The sequence below is a fragment of the Cygnus olor genome, chromosome 14 (assembly GCF_009769625.2).
Source record: "Cygnus olor isolate bCygOlo1 chromosome 14, bCygOlo1.pri.v2, whole genome shotgun sequence".
Taxonomy (NCBI): domain Eukaryota; kingdom Metazoa; phylum Chordata; class Aves; order Anseriformes; family Anatidae; genus Cygnus; species Cygnus olor.
Genome location: NC_049182.1, coordinates 11,916,727 through 11,940,600, shown reverse-complemented (window position 1 = coordinate 11,940,600; position 23,874 = coordinate 11,916,727). Strand labels below are relative to the sequence as shown.

At 50.2% G+C, this 23,874-nt stretch overlaps 1 protein-coding gene across 4 annotated transcripts in view; it reads left to right on the top strand.

Moving 5' to 3' along the window:
- The first annotated feature begins 7,531 nt into the window (after positions 1–7,531).
- UBE2D2 (ubiquitin conjugating enzyme E2 D2) overlaps positions 7,532–23,874 on the top strand; it is a 29,632-nt gene continuing 13,289 nt past the window's right edge. Inside the window, exons 1-5 of one of the 4 annotated variants that reach the window (XM_040573142.1) lie at positions 7,532–7,829; positions 18,036–18,099; positions 22,441–22,472; positions 22,563–22,640; positions 22,729–22,834. In XM_040573142.1, the coding sequence (XP_040429076.1) occupies positions 7,806–7,829; positions 18,036–18,099; positions 22,441–22,472; positions 22,563–22,640; positions 22,729–22,834 (304 nt within the window). In that variant the 5' untranslated portion in view covers positions 7,532–7,805. Of the gene's footprint in view, positions 7,830–8,242; positions 8,552–18,035; positions 18,100–21,714; positions 21,784–22,440; positions 22,473–22,562; positions 22,641–22,728; positions 22,835–23,874 lie in introns of those variants that run through there. The other 3 variants (XM_040573141.1, XM_040573145.1, XM_040573144.1) reach the window with 3 other exon arrangements.

Sequence of the window (23,874 nt, the reverse complement as noted above, 5' to 3'; positions counted from 1 at the left end):
TTACAGCAGAATACAGTGGCTGTGCATGCGTATGCCTTCTGGTCGCTTTTGCTGTCGATGTTTTTGGAGATTTCATCCAGCCTGCAAGTCAGGCGGAGCTGGCCTTGGGGATGGAGCCCCCAGAAGCTTGGTGTTGACTGGTCAGTTCGGCAGCCACAGGGACCCCTGGAAAGCTGCCCCTGCCATTCCCCCTCTCTGCAGCAAGGAGGGTGCGGTGTCTGCAAGGACAGGATCCCTTGGTGGACCTACAGGAGCCAACGGTGCATCGTCAGACCTGGAAGTGAGACCTCAACAAAGCAGCGGTCCTTGCCTGAAGCTGTTTTTCATGCCTACACAGCCGCCCTTCTCCTCTGCAGCTGTGTGCTCGCAGCTTTGCTAGGATTGTCCTGTGCAAGAGAGCAGCACAGAAACCCCACCTGAGGCCAGATCTTACCAGGGCAGTGCTATGAAGGCACAGTAGAAGATCTAAAAGCTGATCCTGGAAGACTGCGATCCATACAGCCAAGGTGGATGAAAGGGGGATAAAACGGGACGGACAAGCAGGTAAGCATGTGGTGAGGCAGGAGACTGTAGCTCTGAAAAAAAAACTTTAGGGAAACGAAAGCACAGCACGGGAGGATCCCAAACGTGACTGCCAGGGGTTGCTAGGCTTTAAAATAAAGCCATGCCAACAGCTGTAATCACACATGTGAATATCGTCTTTATTTCCTTGTTCCTCCTCTCTCACCCACTTGCAGGAAATGTGTTGTTGCCTTCTGGGTCAGGATGTATATACAAAGGAGGTTCGTTGGCTCTCACGGCAGGAGAGGAGAGATTCACAGAAGCCCGTCCCTGTGGCACAGGGCCCAGGTCTCCAATGTGCCGTGCTGATGCTGAGGCCAGGCACTGGTTCCACCACCCATGGACACCTCATTGCCCCTGAGGTTTCCGGCAGGCTGGGAGCATGGGAACGAACAGCTCGGGGTCTTCCTGTAACTGCCAGCACTGCCTGGATTTCTGTCCCAAAGCCTCCCACTCTGTCCCCATTTAACCATTCAGTGACTGCCCTGCTGGCGTCCTCAGTGTCCTGTGGAGACCTCGGCAATGCAGCCTCCCAGCCCGGGCTGAGCTCTGGGTCTTCCCCTGCTTCTTCGTTTGCCTTCCTCCGACACCCGTCCCAGCCTCCTGCTGAGATCGGCACGGCCGCGAGCTCCAAGGGCAGCGTGACCCTGTCACCTTCTCTTCCAGGAAGAAAGACGTGCTCCAGGAGCTGGGTTGGAGCGGATGAGTCTGATCCTGAGTGAGGAAGTTCTCAGTGGTCTTGTGTGAGTGACATTTTTGGGCTCAGGTTTGTCTCCTGTGTCTCACGTGGTGGCAGCGGCTGGCCAGGGTCCCCACCGTGCGCCCCCGTGCCCACGGCTGTTTGTGGGGCAGTGCTGCGAGCTTCCTTCTGGTTTGTATCAAAACCAGAGAAAGCTTGCAAAACAGACAAACAAACAAAAGGAGTTTGGGAGAAGAGGGGGGTGGTAAATATCAGAAATGAAAACCACACCAGCAAAATAGCGAGATAAGCTTTTGGAATCTGTAAGACTTCACAACACTTTTTTTTTTTTTTTTTTTTCCAGGTTTGGTTCATTGTGCACTGCAATTTCCATTAACACTTTTTTTTTCTTCTCTTGTAGAAAAATCCATTGTTTGAAAACAAACAAACAAAATACCTCCAACCCATGCTTTACTGAATGAAGAAAAATCTCACATTCTTGTACTAATTCGATTTTAAACACATTTAACCAAGGACAAGAGCAAGTCACTTTAGAAGTTACTTCTATTAGGCTTTAAAATTATGACAATTCTGGATTTGAGTCATTCAGCGTGGGACAAAAGACTCTGGAAATGGAAAATCGCTGTGGAGCAGGGGCATGTAGCACCACGGGGTTGTTCCGGCTCACTGGCCTCTGCTGGGCAGGACCAGCATCCACGACAGAGCGCGCTGCTGGGGCACGGGGAGATGCTGAGATGGGACCAGGACCGTAGCGTTTACCCTTTTCCTTCTTCCCCCTCTCTTTGTCACCAAGAAGTGCCCAGACATGAGGACACAGCCACAGGTGTGTGCTCTTTTTCCTGACTCCGTTGGACTTGAGCAAAATGCCAGCACTGCTGCCAGTGGGAGAGCTGGGTTTGTCCTCTCCTGGGCTGCTTCCTCCAGTCAGCTTCCTTGTGTTGGCACAAGCAGTCTCGAAGAGAACCAGGCCAGCTCACAGCCCTAGGTGCTCAGTAGTCCTGGAGGAAGCTAGAAGTTCCTTCTGGGTGAGATGATCCACTTTAAGCACAACTGCATGCCAGAGAACAGCCAGGTATTTGCAGGGACTTGCAAAGACACAGCTCCCACAGCCCGAATGCTGTCCTGTGGAGGGAAATAATAATGATGATGATAATAAAATCTCCAAACCCTGCTGGCTTTCATTGTCTTTTGTGCATCTTGGAAAGACGACAAACACCATGCTTTCTCTTTGGCATCAATGAAAGCGCCGCTGAGATTTATCGGTAAGATAACTTCAGCCCATAGCAATGCTGGAAGTTTTCCTGTGAACAAGGTAAGCAGGTGGTGGTGGTGACTTGTGGATTCTGCTTTTGGTTGTCTCAGTTTGTTTTTTGCCTTTCTCTGGAGTTTAATGTCCCAGGTTGCTCTGCAGCAGGATGCTCGGCTGTATTATGTGCTACAAGGTAACCGATGTTCTATGTTCCTACAGGCTGCAATCTTTTGGTCATGTTCTGAGGGTCAAACTGACACCCGTGTTCATGCCTAGGGCAGGTTGTGCCTCTGGACAGAGCAGCAGAGCCCTTAGGGGGTGACGGAGGGCACACTTGCTGGGCTCAGGTGGCCAGCTTCACCTCCTTGCCATGAACCAGGCCAAACCTGGGGCTCCTTGCCCCTTCCTTAGCTTCTAGTTTCAGCTTTGACTTGGAGAACTACCTCGAAAGGGGTCCAATCATTGTAGAGCAAGGATTGTCTCTGGATTTCAAACCTCCTGGCTGGGATCTCCCCTGCTCCGCTGACAAACACCTGGACACGCGTTCCGCAGGACTGTTACAAGACTAAAATGAGCATCTCAAGAGCTCCTCATCTGGGAGAAAAAGAAAAAAGAAAACACCCACAAACAACAAAAAACACAGAATCAGCTTCTTGATAACTGTTGCTGTGGATACTGATCCATCTCGTCTCTTGACGGGGAGGACAACGGGGGAATAATGCTGTAGCTGCACTGCGGGTTTCCCTGGCACCTACAGACAGCCTGGATCTGCAGCAGGAGAGGGAAGAAAGAGTGTTTCATGAGGTGAGCGTCCCCGCATGATGTGTGTATATACACGAAAGTTCACTCTGGAAGTTTTTTTAAAAACGCTTGGACCTGGGATGCCGAAGAATTCCCTCTTAGGCTGCAGGGCTCCCCGCCACCCGGGCCAGAAGACGGGACTTTGGAGGCTCCTGGAGGAAACTCTGATGAGCAGCAGGAAAAAAACGTGGCCTCTGCCTATGTTTTTAAAGGCACAAATGTTTTAGAAGCTGCAGAGGCACGTAATTCCCCTCGGTTGGTGGCTATGAAGGAATGCAGGTCCTTGCTGCTCGCCCAAGGGTCAGAAGCGGAGCTTCCTCCTCCCCCACCCTTCGCTCTCTCCACTGCTTCAGGTCCATTTTCTGGGATTTTTCTTTGCAGCTTGCCCACTGTCACATGCCCAACCTTGGTGAAGTGTGGGGGGTTTCCTTTTCTGATTGTCTCATTTCCTTTAGAATTATCTTTTTTTCACCTTCTAACTTTTGCTGGGCCAGGATTTCTGTCCTCCTTCAACTTTTTGTGCCTCTGTCTAAGCACGTTGGTTTTTCTTCCTAATACAGAGCTGCGACCTGACCGCGCTGAGCAGAGCAGGAGATGGCGAGGGGCAGACACGTGGAGTCACGAGCCACCTGAGGGCCGGGCAGAGCCCAGCTAACTCCTGCAGGGACACTTGGTGCTCGGCGCCAGATCCTGCGCAGGCAATGTTGGCAGGCGCTGGCAGAAGATCACCCAGCGCAGTGAGACCACCAACGCTGGCCTGCGAGTCTGCAGGGACAGCTCCCCCGTGGCAGAGAGAGGGCAGAAAGCTGGAGGTGAAACACCTAAAATGCAGCGGGAGGATGCTGCACGGGAGGCCAGCAGCAAAGTGCCAGCCCGATGCGCGATGTTGTCTGCAGCAGGGGCTGACACGGGTACGGAGCATCCGAGGGTTTCCAGAGCAGACGCAGCCTAAAGTTTCTTCTCCGGTGCTGCTGAGAGCTCGTCCTTCTTGAGAACAGGGCCAGAGCAGCACCTGACATGGGATACAGGGAAACGTAGGCGTGTGTGAGCTGATCCCACTGTCTCTATGTTTGGGCAGGGTTGGAAAGAGACTGAAACCTGCGCGATTCCTGTGAAAGCAGCAGGTGAGGTGGAAGAGAAGTAAGGTGGGATAAGGAGGGGGCAGGTGGTGGAGGAGAAGCGAGGGTGAAAGGCTGCAGGTAGGATAAGGGAGCTGTAAGAAGAGAAAGCAGAACTCAGGAGAAAGCAGGGAGATGGGCAGCAAGAACGTGCTGCAGATGGGAAGGTGGAGAGGGGCTAAACAGCGAACCTCAGCGAAGGGAGAGGAGGGGAAATCCTGGAGCTCAGCACCCGGCCCTGCTCCGTGACCGCGGGTTAATGTTTACTTGTGCCTGGGATTTCTTGCATCTCATGGCACTTTTAGACATGCGGAAAGTGTTTCGTCTGTTGTCACGTCAGGCAAATATCTAACTGTAAATCTTGAGGAAAATATCTTTCTGGATAAAACGTGGCCCGGTCTACAGCAAGTTAACGTCTACCTGGTTAAAGGTTTAGGCCAACTCTCAGAAGCTGAAACTGAGATTTGCTTTTCAGCACATCCAAGTGGACTGACCTGATGAATAACAACTCTGAAAATGACTCTTCTACTTTCATTTCTTATCTCTTAGAGAAATTCAAATCCCTCTGGTAAGAAATCATACTTATTGCTGGTACTAAAATGACAACAACAAAAGTATTTTACAATTTTTTATTATTATTATTTTCAAAACTGTTGATTTTCTGGATTGTGTTTTACAATGCTGTACTACTCAGAGAAGACTTTTCAAAGCTTGGCAAGGAAAAAATAGCAATCTTTCTGTTGTATTGCGAGCCCAAGTTAATTTTCCAATTTGGGGACAAAATCCAAAACTTTTTATGAGAATACTGGAAAGAGACAACTTTAACCCAGAGCTCTGAAAAGTGAAGGCACAGGCCTTAGAGGATGTGACATGAAGGCATTTTGAAAACCGTCCCAGAAGCATGAGAAAAATGCTTTAGGAGCAGAGGGCTGCCTTTCCTCCCACGGTGGTCGCGGCGGGACTGCAATTCCAGGCGTTCAGCTCTGAGCTCCTGGAGGTGTTTTAGTGCTACAAGAGCCAACAGCTGTTTTCAGCACAAGAGGGGATCCTGAAGGTGCTGCCTTAAGCCTGAAGCACATCTTTACCCAGGTGTGGTGTAAGAGCTGGTCCTGCCCTGGCAGCTGGGTGGCTGCAGCGCCGGGGGCTCCGTGGGCTGTGCAGCCGTGTCCTGCACCTGAGGGCGCACGCTGCCCTAAAGCTGTCAGCACTGAGACAGGCCTTGCCAGGAGGTGGGCAAGTTAACGCCAGGAGCAAAGCTATGGCGCCTGTACTGCTCTCGGGGCACAAGGCAGCATCTCCCACGAGGAGGAATTTGCAATGCCATTTCTAGCGAGCAGCAATCCGATTGCCTGGGCAGCATCGGACCCCACTATCATGTTGGCTGGGCAGCAAAAGAGGAGAGCAGAAAACTTTGGGAGAAAAGCGGTTTTGTCTCTGATCCAGAAGTTGGGGGAGCCTTAAGGGCAAGGAGTACTTGGGATTAGCATCTGAGCAGCTCCAGCTCCCCGTGCTGGTGGAGGCTGGTGCAGCAAGGCAGGGCAGCAGGTTCCCAGCCTGGGGCTGGGGGTGACAGAGCAGCGAGCTGGGGCAGAGCTGCTGCCTGCTTTTCCGCAACCAAGGGGTGTCTGGCAACCCAAAAGGCAACAGAAAGGAGGGAAAAGAGCAAGAAGCCACAAAATGAACAAAAATAGTTGAAAAACAAAACAAAACAACCACCCAAACCAACAGATTTCTGTGGGGAGAAACCAAATGTGGATGAGGAAAGAGAAACTAATTCAAAACACACCCTGTGCTAAAGCTGCTAGAAGAGAAATCTTAAAATTGTTCTAGAAAGGCTGGCAGCAAAGTCAGCAGGCGCAGACGTCGCCGAGAGGCAGCGGCACCCATGGTGCCCCGAAAGCAGCACCTGGAGGAGAAGGACGGAGCCTTGGAGAGCGGGCAGGACTTCACCACGGCCAGCACCGCACCAGAAACCGCGCGGGCCTCCCAAAAGCAGCATGCAAGCGAATCGTGCAGACACGGGCTGATGAGGAGTGCTTCACAAAAGGCAGCGTCCGGGCCCTGGGGAGTTTTGGAGCTGGGCTCCAAGCACAGGTCTGCCTCTTGCAGTGTGAGGTCAAGTATTTCGCTTTCCTTTCCTACCTCCCATTTGAGCCTTTCGTCCCTCTCTGCCAACAGATGTACGGGAGATGTGGGAATGGGGAGAACAGGGGAAAGCAGCTCTGCTGCGCTGCTAGGAGGTAAGGAGAGGAGGACAGGTAACGGCATAAAAACTCGGTACAAGTCACTAAAAATGCCAGCTCTACAAGAAAGAAATGCGTAGGAAAGCAGAATTTCCTATGAGCGCCTTAAAAGGGACGGAAACCAAAGACTTCGCGGAAAGTCTTACAAGTTGCAATACCAACTAAAAATGCTCTTGGCGTTTTTTTTTTTTTTTTTTTTTTTTTTTGCTGGATCCGGTACCGGGGCTGCCGGTGGAGGCACGCAGGCAGCCAGGGCGCCCGGTGGGGATCAGCTGCCAGCGCGGATCCCAGCGGAAAACCCGTAACTGACGTGGACCTGAAAACCTCCCAAAAGTAGAGGGCATCGCAGCGCTCACGGCCTGCGAGAGCGGGGCCCCGGGGGCCCGCTGAAGCCCCCCGGAGCGCCCTGTCCCTGCCGGGCTGACGTGCGGACGGACACCCGGCCCCGCCCCCCGCCTGCCCGCCCCTCACGGTGCCCGCCCGGGGCCGCGCCTCCCCCGCGCGCCTTCTCGCGAGACCTCAGCGCCCCGCCGCCGCCGTATCCTTCCGCGCTCTCCCCCTCCCCCTTCTGGAGAGTTCTGCGCGCGAGGCGCGCGGCAAATAGTCCCCGCGGCCTCCCGCCCTCCCTCCCCCTCCCCTCCCGGCCCGGTCCCGCTCCGAGCTCTTCCCCCCTCCCCACCTCCCACACCCCCCCCCCACCCCCCCCCCGCGGCCGCCGCCCCTCCCGCGCCTGCAGCCCGGCGGCGGGGGCAGGGGGCAGGGAGAGCGCGGCGGAGTGATACGCGGAAGGGGGGGGGGGGGGGAGCGAGGAAGCGCCAGCGCATAAAGAGCGGGCGGAGGGATGCGGTAGCGCTGCGGCACCCAGCTCCCGCCTGCGGCTGCCGCCGGGCAGCGCGCGCCAGGCCCGCGGCCCCTGCCCGCCTCCGCCGCCACCCCCGGGGGCCGCCTCCCCCCCCCCCCTCCAACCGCCTCCGTCCCCCCTCCCCCCCGCCCCCCCCCCCCCCCTCCCGCCCCGGCCCCGCGCTGCCGCCTCCGCGCTCCTCCTCCTCCTCCCCCCCTCCCCCTCGGAAAATAGTCCCCGCGGGCCGCCCCCACCCCCCCCGCGCGCCCCTCCTCGCCGCCTCGCGCACACAATGGCGCTGAAGAGAATCCACAAGGTAAGGCCCGCGCCCGGACCCCGCACCGGCGCCGCGCGGCCCCGCCGCCCGCCCTTACGTAACCCGGCCGCACCGCCGCGCCCGCACCGGGGCCGGGGGGAGCGGGGCGGGGGCGGGGGCCGGGGTCGCTCGGTGCGGGGCCGGGTGAGGCCGAGCGGGGCCCGCGCCTCCCCCCTCCCCCCCTCAGCCCCCGGGGCCGGGCCTGTGAGGAGGAGCCGCCGCTCCCCCCGGGCCCCCTCCGGCCGGCCGCGGCCCGGCCCCACCGCGGCAACGTGGCCCCGGGGAGCCCGGGCCGGGCCTGGCGGGGCCGCTAGGGGGCGTGGGGCCGGCCCGGGCCTCCCCGCGGGGCCGCGACCGCGGCCGGGCACCGGCAGAGCCCTGCGGGGGGGCGGCCGGAGGGGCCCCGCTGAGCGTCGGGGCAGGGCCTGGCGGGGGGGTGTGGGGGGGGAGGCTCCGGGTTCCCCCGTGCCCAGCGGCGCTTGGGGCCGGGCAGAGCCCGGCGAGGTGTTGTGCTGGGGGGGCCGGGGCCGCTTTCCGATGTGAGTCACCGGGGCCGCTGTCAGGAAGCGCCTGGGAGAAGCTCTCCCCTCCCGGAGCAGGCGGCGCGCCATGCTGCCCGTCCCCGGCGCCCAGAGAAGTGAAGCGCTGCTCCTGTGGCCCTGCGGGAGCTGCGAAACCAGATGATCGTGGTGTCGTGTGCTGGGTGGTGTTTGTTTTATCAGGTGTGGGGGGGGGGGAAAGGCTCTCTTCAAGAAGACAGCCTACACCGTTACTACCTTGCTGAGTTGGGCCTCTACATCCTTTCCCCCCAAAAAGCATAGCGGTGAGTTTGGGACCCACATTCAGGGTTCGGATGTGGAAGCCAGTCCTCCCATAGGGCTTCTGCTCTGAATTACTGTGTGGCTCTAATTCTTGTTTAGAACCAGATGTGGAACTGCTACCTACTATTTAAGTTTGGCTTGCTTGTTCTGATACATAGTATCAGATTTGGACTACATTTTAATGTCTTTGTTCTGATTGTAGGTTGTCTTGAAGTTCTTGTGAAGCTTCATGGGTCGTAGTGGTCAATTTAAACCTAAGATGAAGAAGAAGACTGAAGAGTTTGAAGGATTGCATATGCTTGTGGAATGGGTAGACCTTGAAGGAGAAGGCCTTAGAGTACAATTTTAGTTACTGAAACTTCCAGATCAGCACACAGTAATGTGTTACATAAGCAAGCTGTTTTCTCGTTTAGGATCAATTGTACACGATATTTGGCCGCTGATTTTGTTGATACTTAATTCAGATCAGTTTTCACGCTGTATTATTTCCATAGCACGTCTGTGGACTTGCGGGTACTTTGGAAGACTGCTGCTCCTTGGGAGTGGGTTATTTGCCTGCCGTCAGTATGTGCCATGGGGACAGTGGTGAATGCGAGAACAATAAACGTGACAGCTGGGGTTGGAGGGGACACCCACAATGCAGGGCTCTTGTGGGGACACTGCATCTTCTGTAGGGTAACTTGTGAAGTAGGCAAAGCTACTTTCTCGGAGTTTCGTGTCTGCTTTGGTTCAGGTTTCTCAGAGTTCTGTTTCTAGCAGAAGAGAAACTGCACGTGTTGGGCCTTTGTTAACTCATGGCTTGACTGTTACTCACTGGTTACTCGTGGGCTGATTGTTCACGCTGCTTTTCAAAGGTAGAGAATCCTGAGGCATAGCGGGGACTGCGTTAGGTTACAGGGTGCTGCGGAGCCTTGGGAAGTAGTGTGACGTGGAGGGATCGCTAAAGCAGCGGTGTGTATGGAGCTCGACAAAGTACTGAGCGCTCCAGAAGAGTAAGGGTGGCGGCTGTGGAGCAGAGCGGAGCTGATAGGGCTGTAGGCAAGAATCTCCAGCAAAGTGTGTGGAGGGATATAAAGCCACTCATTCCATCAGTCCAGGTGCTTTGAAGGTTATTTGGGAGTTCAGGTACAGATGGAAAAGCAATCCTTTAATTTGAGTTACTGGGGCTGTCTCCCTCAGTTACTGAAGTGATGACCACTGGTTGTTTACACTTCAGCTGTCGGAAACCCTGTGGAGGGTGTTTGTATCATCTTGCTTTCGTTCTGGTCTCTGGGAAAAGTGGAGGTGCTTTACCTAGACTGACCACCCCTGTCAGGATAACCGGTGCAACAGCAAATTTCTGACCTTTGCTGTTGTACCTTGTGGCAGGAACAAAAGGCTGCGGAGTGTGGATTAAGTGGAAATAATCCCAGTGGGCTTGAGTACAAAGAAGCAATGGAAGGGAAAGCTGCTGCTTAGGCATTTGGGGGCAGGGTATTATCAGTCTTGGTATATCAGTGTTCAGCTCTCAATCTTGTTGCTGGCTTTTGTGCTTGGTGACTTGGGTTTACTGTCCGCCACAGGCTATGAGGTTTTCTCCGAAGTTCTTGTGTCCTTGGGTAACGTAGGCTTCAAAAACGAGCAGGAAATCCCAGGACTAAACCTCTGGCACGGTGTGAACAACGTTACCTGAAGCGGTGTCTTGCACCTTGAGCTCCTCTGGGTTGGAGGAGAGGCAGAACCAAAGCCGCCTGCAGTCTGGCAAGCGGTCCTGCTCCCCCCGGGAGGCGGTGCAAGAACCCCCGTGGTCGGTGCCAGCTGTGACTCTGGGGTTGTTCTTGGGGCTGTCCGGGGACTCGAGCTGGCGTAGCGTCTCTGCATGAGGAAGCAGTAGCTGTTCGTGAAGCAGATGCTTGTGAAGAACTCGCGCTTGGACAGCCCCCTGTCAAACTTGCGGTGTTCACCGCGGTCTCTCAGGCAGCAGCGTTCTGAATTTTTGCTTAGGTGCGTGCTGGCTTGCAGATCTGAAACTTGAACTCCTGCCTTGTGAGAACCGTGTAGCTTTGGACAAACCGGGATGTTTGCAGTCATACTGGCCAGGGTGGCTGTGAAGCCTGAGGATAACAATTGACTATAACAACTTCATCGCCATTTTTAGATCTGTAACAATGATGAATTTTATCCTAGTTATCTCTTAGAAGAAATACAACGTGAAGACGTCCAGAGGTAGGATAGGAGTGATGCTGGACGGCTGCAATGAATGGCTTCTATTTTAAGACTTGAACCAAAGCGCTTTGGGTTCAGCCATAGCACCATCTGCGGTGCTTATCTTTAGGGAATACGTTATCTCTAACCGAGTAAGTGGGGTGCTGTTCGGAATTGCTTGGAACGGGAGAGCAAGTAAAAGGTTAATTTTTTTGTCGTGTATGGGTTCCCTCGTATGAACTGCTTGGTAGACCTCGTGGTGAGGGAGAAGAGGGAAACCAGAAGCCGTGCTTGAGCCCTGCTGAGGTAAATTATTTTCTCACTGTAGAGGAGCGGAGGCTTACTGCCTGTTCGGTGGGCCTCTCGGTATAAACCGTACTGCTTTGCGGAGCAAAGCCGTGTTCCATAGCGATGCCCCCGTTCAGCTGCATGAGACAACGGGCTTTCCCACGGCCCAGAGCTGTTGGAACTCTTAAAACGTTGAAGTGTAACTTCTGCCAAAATGAATGGTACTAGTGGAGGAGTTGCCGTAGGTTTATTGGGTAACTGAGCAATGTTAGTATTAACCCAGCTGTACGCACGCTACCTGTGTTGAGCAGAGTTCCTTCCTTATTTCTGTGCTACAGAAATAGCAAAAGCAGCTTGTGGGAACGCCTTGGTCCTTCTCTTAGAGCTTCTTGCTCTGTTCATGGAGCTGCCAGTGCAGCCCATCTGTCCGGCACACGCTGGTTTAGCTCCTGCTGGCTGGCCTTTCTTGGTATTTGGTTTCCACAGTAGGAGGAAGCTGTACGTTTCCTTGGTTTTCTTGCTGTCCAGGCTTTAGAAAACAAAGATGAAAGGTGACTGATGGTTATACCAGAGCTTGTTCATAACATATATCTTGGCTAACTCTATGTATTTCATTAAATTTGACTGTTCTTACACTGCTCACTTAACTGCTCGTCTTCTAATGTTTGAGTCTTGTAAGAAGTCAAGAAGGTCAATGGATCTAAGCTGTTTCAAGTACTGGAAAAGCAGATTCTGTCAAATGGAAAGGATTAGGATCCTTCTGAAGATGTTTCTGTTAATAGGGGGAAGTAGCTTCAGACTGGCAGAGATTCTGGAATCACAAAAGTCTCGTAGACGAAGAGAATACCTATGGAATCCATGGTGTGACCTTGGCGCGTGCATGTGAGCACCGCCTCGTACAGCGGCCTCGCTTGTGGGGCCTGCTGGCCTGAGGAGCGTCCAGCAGGCTGTGGTGAGACTTGGGTACGTCGGACCTGTGCAGGTAGCTGGCAGCTGGCCCTCTGAGCTGTGCTCTTGCTGCTCCCGCTCTTGAGGTAAGGCAGAGTGCTATCGATTTGTCACTGGCCCTGATGATGTGTTGCTTGGCAGTGCTCTATTGAAAGCTGCTAACAATTCGTGGTGAAGTGGTTCAAAGTTACTTTTTGGTTAGATAAATCACAATTTCACAAGGCGGCCCTAGACTGCCTGTCACAGAAGGGTTCAGGGGCTTCCGGCAAAGAATCTTGCTAAAGTCAGATTAAAAGCTTATTTTACTGCCAGGTTGCTGCTGTAAGTGAAAGTAAGGCTTATAATCAAAGTAATGATGTGGTCTGTGAGTAAATGAGAGTTTTTGAGAACAGCTCAAACTGGAGTAAAGGGGAAGGACCAGGGAGCACAAGCTATAAGGGCTTTGGTTAATCTTTGGCTGCTTGTAGTCATTTCTAATGTGTTGGAGTGTTTCTGGGAAATTGTACCCTGTATTAAGGCTTATTAAAACTTCTGGAACTAAGTGCCACAGGACAGTGGTTTTCTTCTCACTTGATGTTGCTGGTTATGTTGGTTATTCTTACTGGAGACTCTCTCAGCAGTAGCTTCAAATACTTAAAACTAGTCTTGTCTTTGGGCCAGGGCCTCTTTCGTCAAGCACACAGCAGACGAGGGGCCAGGGAGCGTGGGGCTTGCTGTCTGGAGAAGTAAATTGGAACGCCTGTAACAAATGTTTCTGGAGTTTAAAATGAATGATAACTTGAAACCGGTGCAGGGTTAAACTTTTAAGACCAAAACTGAAGCGCTTCTGTCTTGATAGTGCGTTGAAAAACTTTTTGTGCTGTTTGTGGAGTTGTTGATCAAGCTGCGCTTTGAACGCTGCAGACCAGCTGCTGGGAAATGGACTAACAGGAGGAGGGGAGCAGCAGTCACTCCGGGGATCTGAGGGGGACCTGTGGCACCGGCTGTCCAGTGTGCCCCGAGTCCTTGTTGGCAGCTGATGCTCTCTGTGACTTTGGTAGCGCAGCACGGGAGTCTGGCTGAAGCGTGCTGCATCTCCTCTAAAATACACTCCTGGAACCCCGAAGTGGGGTTATACCCCTGGGGAACTCAAAATGCCCTGCTTTTGCAGCCTGAATGTCAGTGAGTTTTGTAGCTTTGTTAGGATACCTGGTTTGCAGATGTAGCTTCATACGACTTGGCCTTTGGGAAAGTTACCTCAAACCTTGCTCTGCATTGCACCATGCCTCCAATTCCTCCGCCTTGCTGAGGAACTGATTGAAACTTGTAAGATGGATCACGGTAACGGCACGATCCTCAGCAATGGGCCTGGCTCCCAGGGCCCTCTCCTGAAGGGCGGTACAAGCTCTGAGAGCTTGCTTTCCAGCTGACGGCAGCTCATAGCGAGGCAGCCTCCTGGGAGCTGAAAACCTCAACTGGAACTTCATCTAAAGGCTGCCTCGTTCTTTGCTTTTAAGTTTCCAAAGCAAAACCTTCTGCATGAGCTTAAGGACAAGACAGTGCGTTGGCTGGTAAGCAGCTACGGCTTTCTTCAGACCCGGGTTTAAAATCAGTGCTGTCGAGGTAAGACTTGATCACTGACTTCAAAAAGCCTTCCCGGGTCACTGGGAAGTAGACCAGGCCTTGCGGCTTGGGGTCCGCTATGCGGTAACGTTTGGCTTGTAGATGATGCCAGACTAACTGGATCCTACGTGTATTAAGAGTTAGTTTTACACGGGCTCCAGGGTCGTTTGTCCTGAGTTAAGCCAGCTGTTCTTTAGTCTCCTTCAGTAATGTCTGGAAACAAAGACTTCAGTAGGCCTGGTGTTAGCAGCACCTTGGAAACAGCACACAAAACTTCCGAAAGGCAGAGTAACCTCTGGGCGGAATGCAGAAGCTTGGCGGTACGGTGCGGCGGTGCACGTCTGCCACTTGTATGTGGGTAAGTGCAGCTGTATGCAGCTATCGCTCCTGTTCTTAAACTTGGCTCTGCACGTCTGGTAACTGATCAGTGGAAGTCTGCTGGCAGGCAGGCAGCCTGAGGAGAATGGCATGTTAAACGTGATCACCTGTGCCCTGCCAGGAAACCCTGTAATGTATTGGTGGTGTGAATGGTGAGAGCGAGCGTGCCCTCCGCGATTGTGCAGGTGACGCCCAGCTGAGCGGCGCAGCTGGTGCCTGAGAGGGGAACGAAGCCGTCCCTGGGGGCAGGGACAGGCCCATGGGGATGTCGGGAGGCTCAGCAAGGCCAAGTGTGAGGTGCTGCTCCTGGACTGGGGCAGCCCTAGCCGCAGGTGGACCGGCTGGGGAGCGGCCCCGCAGGGACGGACGTGAGGATACCGCTGGGTGGAGAAACTGGGCGTGAGTCAGGAACGTCTCCTTGAGACCTGGAAAGCTGCCCGTGTCCTGGGCTGCGTCAACAGCAGGGAGAGGAAGGGGATCGTCCTGCTCTGCTCCTCCCTCCTCAGCTCCCACCTGGAGCACTGCAGTCAGCTGTGGGGCCCCCAGCACCGCTGGGCATGCAGCTCTCCAGAGGAGGCCGGGAGTCTGATCGGAGGGCTGGAGCACCTCTGCTGTGGGGACAGGCTGGGGGAGCTGGGGCTGTTCAGCCTGGAGAAGGGAGGGCTCTGGGGAGACCTTGCTGGGGCCTCTCAATATGTGAGATGTAATACATGAGACTCTGAGAAACTTCGCTAGGGCCTGTAGTGTCAGGATGAGGGGCGATGGCTTTAAACTAAAAGAGGGTAGGTTTAGATTAGGTATAAGGAGGAAGTTCTTTACTCTGAGGATGGCGAGGCCCTGGCACAGGTTGCCCAGAGAAGCTGTGGACGCACCGTCCCTGGAGATGTTCAAGGCCAGGCTGGATGGGGCTTTGAGCAACCTGGGGGAGGTGTCCCTGCCCATGGCAAGGGGTTTAGAGCTGGATGGTCTCTAAGGTCTCTTCCAACCCAAACCGTTCTAGCCTCCCTGGTGTCGAGAGGCATCTAGCTATATAATCTGTGAAGCTCGTCTGAATTTGTAGGGCAGAATACAAAATGCTGCTTCAGGTGAAAGCTGCATCACTGATGCAAACGGTATGAGTGCTCACCGTGACCTTCCTGTTTCCAGCGTGATACTGTACCCAGCTTCAAAAACCAAGGTATTCCTTCTACCTGGAACTGCAGATTGAGGTGAACGACGTAGTGTTTTGGTGAGAAAGAAGGCTACTGCTAACTGAACTTTACTTTGTGTTCTGCATCCGTTGTGAGATTTTTCCTTCAGTGGTGGCACGTGAGGTGTGCTGTTTGTTGGGGCGGTGCTGCTGGGCTGCTTTCCAGCAGCAGGACGTAGGGTGGGCATCAGAGCACCGCTGCGTTGTGAATTCCACCAGCCAGTAGATGGATGCTCAAGCTGCAGCTTCTGCAACTATTTCCCCTGCCCCAGAGGGGAAGATGCGTGCTGGGCTCTGAAACCTAATCACCGGTAGGCTGGTCCTGCACGACAGACGTGTGCTCTTGCAGTGGTATTTCTTCTGAACATGTATTGTTGTGTTGTATTTATGCATAAAGTGGGAGTGAAGAGAATGAAAACTGGTATGGAGGAGAGGATTAGGAGTTCTTTCTGATGGACGTGTTTGGAGTTCTGAGTAGTAGAGCACTCTGAGTTGTCTTCTATGGGAGACGAGAGTTGATAGCGTTTGGGAGTGGACTGTGCTCTATGCAGGTGGTGTAGAGCAGGTGTTTTCCTGTCTTTTAAGTTCCTGTGCCCGTACTTCTGAATTTGTGCATGTGGAGAGCCACTTCATTCTTGCAGTGGTGATGAGGCTGATGAACGTGTGCGCCCTGTATGTGTCCAGGGAGGTGTCAAGGGAGCTGTACGTAACTGACTGCCCAGCGACGCTGCTTACTGATGTTGGAGCAGAGCACAGCGCAGTTCACTGTCCTGCGGGGCACTGCGTTTTTAAGACCACTTCTATCCGGAATTGTTTGTTGTCCTGCTTGCAGTCCTGTAGGATAGGACGGAGTGGGGTTCTACTGCTTGCGGTGGTACTCAGCATCTTCAGTGCTCTGGACTTAAAAACAGGTGCACGGTGGGTGGTGCGAAGTGTGATGATGGGGAATGAGTGCTTTGCTGACTGCTGGCTGATGCTTGCAGGAAGTAAGGAGGGAATCCTCACCGGACTAAAACTGGTTGCTCCAAACTGACTTGTGTGACTGGCAGCTTGTAAGAGGAAAGCCCTTCAGCAGCAGGTACTTGGAGATGCTCTGCACCTTCAGGAGTGGAGCAGCCACTTGAGCAGGTGATGCATGCTCAGTATCTTTTCCTGTGCGAGCCCATGCGGAACCATGAGATGAGAGAGCAACCTTTGCAGCACTAAGTCAGCACTAAGAAGCTTTGCTCGAGCGCTAGAAAATGTTCGGTTGTCTGTGGTGTCAAGTCAGGAGGCTTTCAGCTGGGCTTTTTGAAACCTGGGAGTCACAGACAGAAAACCAAACTTAGGTTCTTTACAGCAGCTGGAATATGTGAAGCTTTGCATCTCTGCTGTGAGACTTCTGGGGGCTTGCACACTGAGGGGAAGATCCCAGAGATTCTCCTGCTTGGTGTAAGGCAACATTCTCCTCTTGTAGCAGAAGATTTGATTAGTGGTGGACTCCAAGTTCAGGGGCAACAGGAGCTGGAACTCCAGGACATCATCTGCTTGATACTTGGAGCCAGTATGAGTTCTCAGAAGGCCGTTAAGCCCCAAGCTTTTTCTGCAATCGGTTTGTCTTGATCAGTGTCCTTCGGTGTTCTGTCTGTCCTGAGATTCAGGTAAGTAGCTACCTGAGTGCACAACGGAAACGTGATGCAGACTGCTGGTCTGCAGGCTGGGAGGTGAAAAGCTGAGTGCACGGCAGGCCGGGGATAGCATGGGAGCGTTTCCTGAATGCTGGGTTTAGTTCTCATAATAGTTGTCTGGTGCTTATATTTAGCTTTCTACACCGAGGTTTGTTTCTGTGCTAGCTAACAGGCGTAGGACCATCATGCTGCCCTTTCACAGTCCCGGGGAGCAGGTTAGTGGCTGGGGTGGGAGCAGCAGGCAAGTTGGGTTTCAGGGTTTTACTCTATTTGTACTTGCTGCTAGATGTCTGCTTCCTGAGCAACTTGCTCATGTGAGTTACTGGTGGCAGCATGGGCTCTCTGATCTCAGCTGAAATTCAGCTTTAAGCTGAAGTTTGGTGTAGTTCAGAACAGAAGCATTTTACTTGTTCCACACAGCCAGAGATTGAGACTCACGATAGTCAAATCTTGCTCTGAAGAAATCCTGACACGGGCACTTAAAAAATGTGGATTTCCATTCATAGACTAAAGCTGGTTACCAGAGGTCTTGTGTTTTATTGTTTAACCACCCATATCTGCTGGTGGGTGGGCTTAGAGGTGAAACAACCAGGTTGTTCGAGTTTTGTATGCTGCAAAAGCTACTTTAGGCTAGAAAACGTAAACTAGATCACTAGAGCTGGAACAGCTTGGGAGCTGTTACAGTATAAGCCCTAAAATAGGGCTGATGCTGAGAGTTGCTGGGTTGGAGCCACCTCGTCTCTGACCTAGACATAGTGGAAAACATTATACCTTGATGATGATTAGGGTTTCTTATGCTTTATTCTCAAAGCAAAGCCAACGTGATAAGCCATGTGACTTAATAAGCATTGCTGTGACTTAGGAGTGTGTGCAAACCTAGGAGAGGTAATGGGTGCATATGCCAAATATTTTACTTTAAATAAAATTGGCTGTCTGGACCACTAGCTCTAAGTTTAGTGAGGTTAGCACTCCTGTTGCCTGAGAAAACTCAGTGATGTGAGCATTATGTTCATGAGCAGGACTCCTGTGAACAGCAAGAATGACAGCCAAAGTGCTACCAGCAGCTTTTTTTTAGCAATAGCATGATTGGTTTTGAAATTAAATGAAACAAACTGTTCCTGTTTTTTAGGAGTTGAATGATCTGGCACGTGATCCTCCAGCACAGTGTTCAGCAGGGCCGGTTGGTGATGACAGTAAGTATGCTGCTATTTAGCAAACACTTGCAGTCTCTACCTTTTTTCCTTTTTCTTCTAGAGCAGGTTGTCCAGTCTTAGCGAGGAGAACTTGTCTGTGTTCTTTGTTTGAGTACTGAAGGCTACTCCATGTACTAATCCTACATTTGTTGCTGTTTTATAATGCCTTCCTTGTGAATCGCTGGAGGTCTGTCGCTTCTGTTTGGTTGGGCAGCTCTGTGTACTTAAGACATTAAGCTGTTTACCTTCCAGAGTAACTGTTCTGGCGCTCTCGTACTGCATGCTGTCTGCAAAAGTTGGAGGACTTCAGTTGCTGTCTGGCCAAACCAGCAAGCAGCCTCATAGAGCTATCTGAACGTGTTTGATACCTAAATTACATCTAGTGTAGTCACACGGCCCCGTAGAAGTAAAGTAATCTGCTCCTAGTACTAGATGGTGGTACATCAAATTCGGAGTTAACCCTATCTTACACGGGAGTTAAAGTAACTGGTGCGTTTCTTGAAAGGGTAACACGCAGTCCTTGAAGATGACAAGGTAAAATGTGAATGGAAGGAAAACCAATTGGTGAATTAGAGCTTGGATCGTGAGGTATTGTTAGATTGGAAAAGCTGCTTGTTCTGTAATTGTTTTGTGCTGTTATAGAGTGCAACAAAGTGTAAGAAATGAAAAAACAAGTTTGGCTCCTCATTTTTAGGCAGGACTTTGCTCAGTCTGGTGTGCTGCTTCAGGACTTCTGAATAAGCAGAATCAGAATGTATGAGTCCTGCTGCAGTGACAGTTCTGTCACTGGATTTGGACATAGGTGTTCAGGTTTGCGACGAGATACGGGTAGACCAGTCTTAAATCACACGGTACTGTTGTGTTTAAAAACTGCACTCGAATCAGTTGGCCCTGCCAGGTTCCCTACAGGGGATGGCATACTGGAGGGGATAGTCTAGGACTTTCTGGGCCCATGCGTCAGCCGGTAATCTTCCCTGTGCTAGGTTGTTCTCTTGGTGTGTCATCTGGACATCTTTCTTTTCCTGTCCTTTCTGAAGCTCAAAGAGCTGTGTGAAAGCAGAAGACAGTCACTGTTTGAAATCCTACTCTGTGTTTTTGTTCGTAGTGAGAAGGTCTCCTGTTACCTTGCTTGTGGGATTTTACTAGAGGAAGGCAAGCTATGTCATGTGACTTGAGTTAAGGATAGGTATAAAAACCTCTCTTGTAGTTCCCAGTGATATTCCTCAGTCTGCTTTGGTTAGCTGTGAATGAGGTAGCTTAATTGTTGGCCCCTACTGCACAGCGTTTTTGTAAGAGGCCTTTCGCTTTTAATCTAAACTGAAGTGGTTTCACAAGTTGCTCAGGCTTCTTCTCTATGTTAACTAGGGCTCTTATACTTTATGGTAAGCTACTTTTTTTATAGCAGCTTTAAGCTCTTGGTCATAACTTGGGTAGACAAGACTAGTAAGCTGTCTGATTACAGGAACACTTATAAGCTCACTTTTTGCTTTATAACTTTACCATAGGCCCTGGGGTAAATTCAGGTACTTGCATTGTGAATTAAATGCCTGATTATTTAATGCATGAAATGCCTGAGATGAGGAAAGGTGTTTATGCTTTCTTGTAGCAGCTCAGCCATATACAGAAAGCTACATAGGAACACTTTAGTGGACATCCCAGTGAAAACTGTGTTCAAGTTGCATTCCACTGCAACGCAGTATCTCTGCCGTGGGTGCTGTTCAGCATAGCATCCAAGCTCAGGGAGTATTTAAGTAGGGAGCCCCAGTCTATGTTCTGGGAACTCTAAGCTTAGGTGTTCTTTCTAAAAGAAAAACAGTAGCTGCTAGAAACTTAAATTCAAATAGAAGTCTAAGGCAAGGTTAAAAAAAAGAATGCTGAACAGTAACATCGCCACTGATTTTAGTATTTTCATTCCTGAATGAATATTGCATTTTGTTTTGAGGGTTTTTAGCAATATTATCAGACTTTGAGTTACTCCATAGCTTTCCTGCTGTTAAAGTGGTATTTCAAAGAAACTTGCAGTTGCCTGGAAGGGCGATTATTATTAAGATGTAGGGCCAATTTGAGGGTTTTCTTCCCATAAACTGCCAAGTTTGATGTGTGCCACCATAATCAATTTTGTTGTTTCCAAAGTTTATCAAAAGCTGTTCAGATTGTTACCACCTCCTCCAGACGTAATGTTTATGATTGAAAGCTTCTTTAAACCTTTCTGTATTCAGCAGTAATGCTCAATTGTCTTCATGATGCCTTTCTGATAGACCTCTGAAAGCCTCGCACTGTTTAGAGCTAACCCTTTGGATGTGTGTAGCTGAAAAGCAGTAACAGCAACGGACACGTGCCTTCTCTGATAGTGATCCCCATGTTCTAGGTCTGCCTTGGGTTGCCTTGTCAGAATGATGTTTCTCAGGGTTCAGACTTGTGCTGTGCTTTCAAAGCGGTGTTTATGGCTAGTCCAGCTGATGGGAACTGTCCCCATGTGTCAGCGGCTCATCATAAACTCTGGAAAAGCTGCTTCTACTCCCTGAACTGTAGGGACAGTCTTCTCTCTCTTGGTGAGGTAGCTTTGTCCTCTTAGCTCACATCCAGCTTCTGTTCTAGGAATATGGTTGGCATTATATTACCAAATTTTAGTATACTTCCAGAGTACTCTGCAGTGGCTTAGTTTACTTCTATCCAAACGTGTCTGTGCTTAGCTACTGAAAGTCAGCAATGCTACGAGTCAGTGTAAAAGCATTCTTTCTGCATTCTCCTTGGGTTCAAGATGATGACTGGTTACATCAGCATATGTTTTCAGTGTGCAGAGGTACTCAGGTTAACGTGCAGCGTTACATGTATATTGCAGTACAGTTGTAGTGAATCTTAACCATCGCTCACAGATGCACGTGAAATTCTTGGTTCTTTTGTGATAAGCTCTACTCCTCGCTGGCTTTTTGCCACCCCTCTGTCCTCTTGTTAAGTGTTTCTCCCTGTCCAGCTACAGGTGATACGGACTTGCTGTGAACCTTCTAAAATGGGTGAACATCGCATTTGAAGTCATGAGGCATTATCCTGAGTTTCTGACTCTACATTGAATCTATTCTTTCCATGCTAGTTGGTGTTACCAGCTGCAATACCCTTTGTTACAAAACCTGCTGCTTGAATCAACTGCATTTGTACTTCAGTCTTGGCAGGGCTGTTCTTGCTCTGCTTCCTTCTGTTCTTTCTATGAGATCATATCCAGTTGTATTGTCTGTACAGTGTGTAATTGAAAGCTGCTCATGCTAGAGTAGAACATTAAGTGCCACTGTGGGTCAAAGCTACATTTTGGCCTGGGTAGTCATGAAAGCTGTTGACACCAGTTGCAAGTTCACAGCCGCAGATGGCTTCAGCTTCTGTACCTAAAAGACTTGTCTTGTAACAGCTGGAGTTTCATGTACAGCTCCTGGCTTTTAAAGATCTGATGTAGCAATCTCCGTGCAGAGGGGAGTTTCCCATAGCAGTTGACAAATTTGTGAAGCTGGTGTGTTGCAAACAGGCTAGCATTAGAGCCTTAGGAGAAAGCAGGAACCCTGAGGCGCGTATTAGGAAATTGTCATACAGATTAACAGCATTAATTGTTTTCCTTATGTTCTGCAGCGTAAAGACGTTCTTCACAAGTCTTCTGTATTACCAGATTAAGATGTTCTCTTGGACAGATGCATATGAGCGAGACTCATTTTTTTTCCCGTTTAACCTAAGTATACTAGCATATTATAGTCTCAAGTATTTAGCAGACTCGTTCTTGTAAGACTTTTATTGCTTTCTGCTGCTGCAATGAAACTTTCAGGTTTCTGTGGAAGATGAATGTTCATCAAGATACCGCTGCCTGTAGGTTACTTCTTTACACATGTACAAAGCTTAGGCTTACCCTTTATTCAACTAACAAGCAGTGCAGGAGAGATCCTGTTGAAGAAAAGGATGAGCTTACTCTGCACCTTTGCTGTAGCTCAGTCTGAAAAAGGGTATTGCAGTTGTTGGAGACTGGGCTTTGATTCAGATGATGGTAGAGCTTCATTGGAAACTACAAAATCGAATGCACAAATTTGGGTCTGAAGCATTGCATATAACTGGATTTTTATTGTAACAGGATTTCTTGTAGGGTGTAATGTGTGTACCTCCACAACAATCTCAAAGTGCGGATCAAGTGTATATGAAGTGCTGAGTACTTCACTCTTGTCTCTGTTCAGCTCTTTGGCTTGTTTCCCTGCAGCTTTTCGGAAGGTTTTGTTTTTAAAATAGGCTTTTCTGTACTGCTTTGTCTTGACATAAGTAGCTCATTACTTGAGCTTCTCCAAACTGAAGTAAATCTCTCTCTTTTTTCAGTGTTCCATTGGCAAGCTACAATAATGGGACCAGTAAGTATGAGTGCATTGATGTTCATAGTTTTTATGACCAGTCATCTTATAAAAACTTCTCAAACTGCAATGATTCTTTTTCATTAACAGAATGACAGTCCCTATCAAGGTGGAGTATTTTTCTTGACAATTCACTTCCCAACAGATTATCCCTTCAAACCACCTAAGGTGAGTGGCTTGTACCATACATCTGTTCATTACCATGTGGTGTAATGTACACTTGTGAGCCTACACTGAATTTTTCCTTCTTCTGCAGGTTGCATTTACAACAAGAATCTATCATCCAAATATTAACAGTAATGGCAGCATTTGTCTTGATATTCTACGATCACAGTGGTCCCCAGCACTAACTATTTCAAAAGGTACCTCCAATGCTCACTTAATTTTTCTCTGCTAAAATGAATTACTTATTTAGATTTAGAATGTGAAAGTGCTGTGTTCTTACTATTAACTGTTTCTGTGGTCACAACTTCAGTCTTGTGGTCCCGTGTCCAGCTTGTAACAGCTTCTTCACAAGTGCTGGATGCTCTGTCCATCCAGTTTCTCTTTGACCACAGGGAGACCGTTTAGTTTTGCTAGTAGATCAGATAAGTCTTTTTTACTTTAAGTGCTTAGTCTTGCAGCTCTCCTCAGGAGATTGTACTTTAGGCTAAACACTTGAACTATTTAAAAAAAAAAAAAAAATAGTACATGACGAAGGAAGGTTTTGTTGAAAATGCAAACCAAGTTAGATATGTAAGAAAACAGCTGTGGCCTTTAAAGGCTAACAAATACATGCGGTTCTTATCTCCAACTACATGTGGTGTTCTCAGGCATTTTTTAGTTCAGACAGATGACTCTTGTTGCCTCTCTTGTATATCATAACTGTCTGCCTTTTACTGAACTCACAAAAATTCCTACCTTCTCTGTGCAGCTAAAGACATCTGCATTTGTAGAAAGAGATGAAAAGGCAAAACAATGTTTTGTCTCTTGCCAGAAGTGAATCTGCTAGTGCATGAAGCTGAAAGTCTTCACTGTGAGTTGAAACCTGAAGAAATGGTGTCAGTAAAGGGCAAATGACTGTCAGGTTGCCACAGCTTTCCTTATGAATGCTTTTAGTCAAGTACTAGCTACTGTTAGAAGTACTAAGTTAGTATTAAGTACTAACATTCAGTGACTTAATCAAAACATAACAGCTGGTTATGTTAGAATTCTGCAGTTGCAGGGCATGTAATGTGGCCTGGTATGTTATCTGCCTTTGTCATAGGGATTCTGAAGTGAGCATATGCAATGGGGATGATAAATAGCATGTTTGAAGATACTGGAGAAAATACTAGAATTATGACAGAACAACGGGGCAATATTATAGAGGCTAGTTGAGGGCATCTGTGGTCTTCGTATTAGTGGCTGTCAGAGCTTTAAT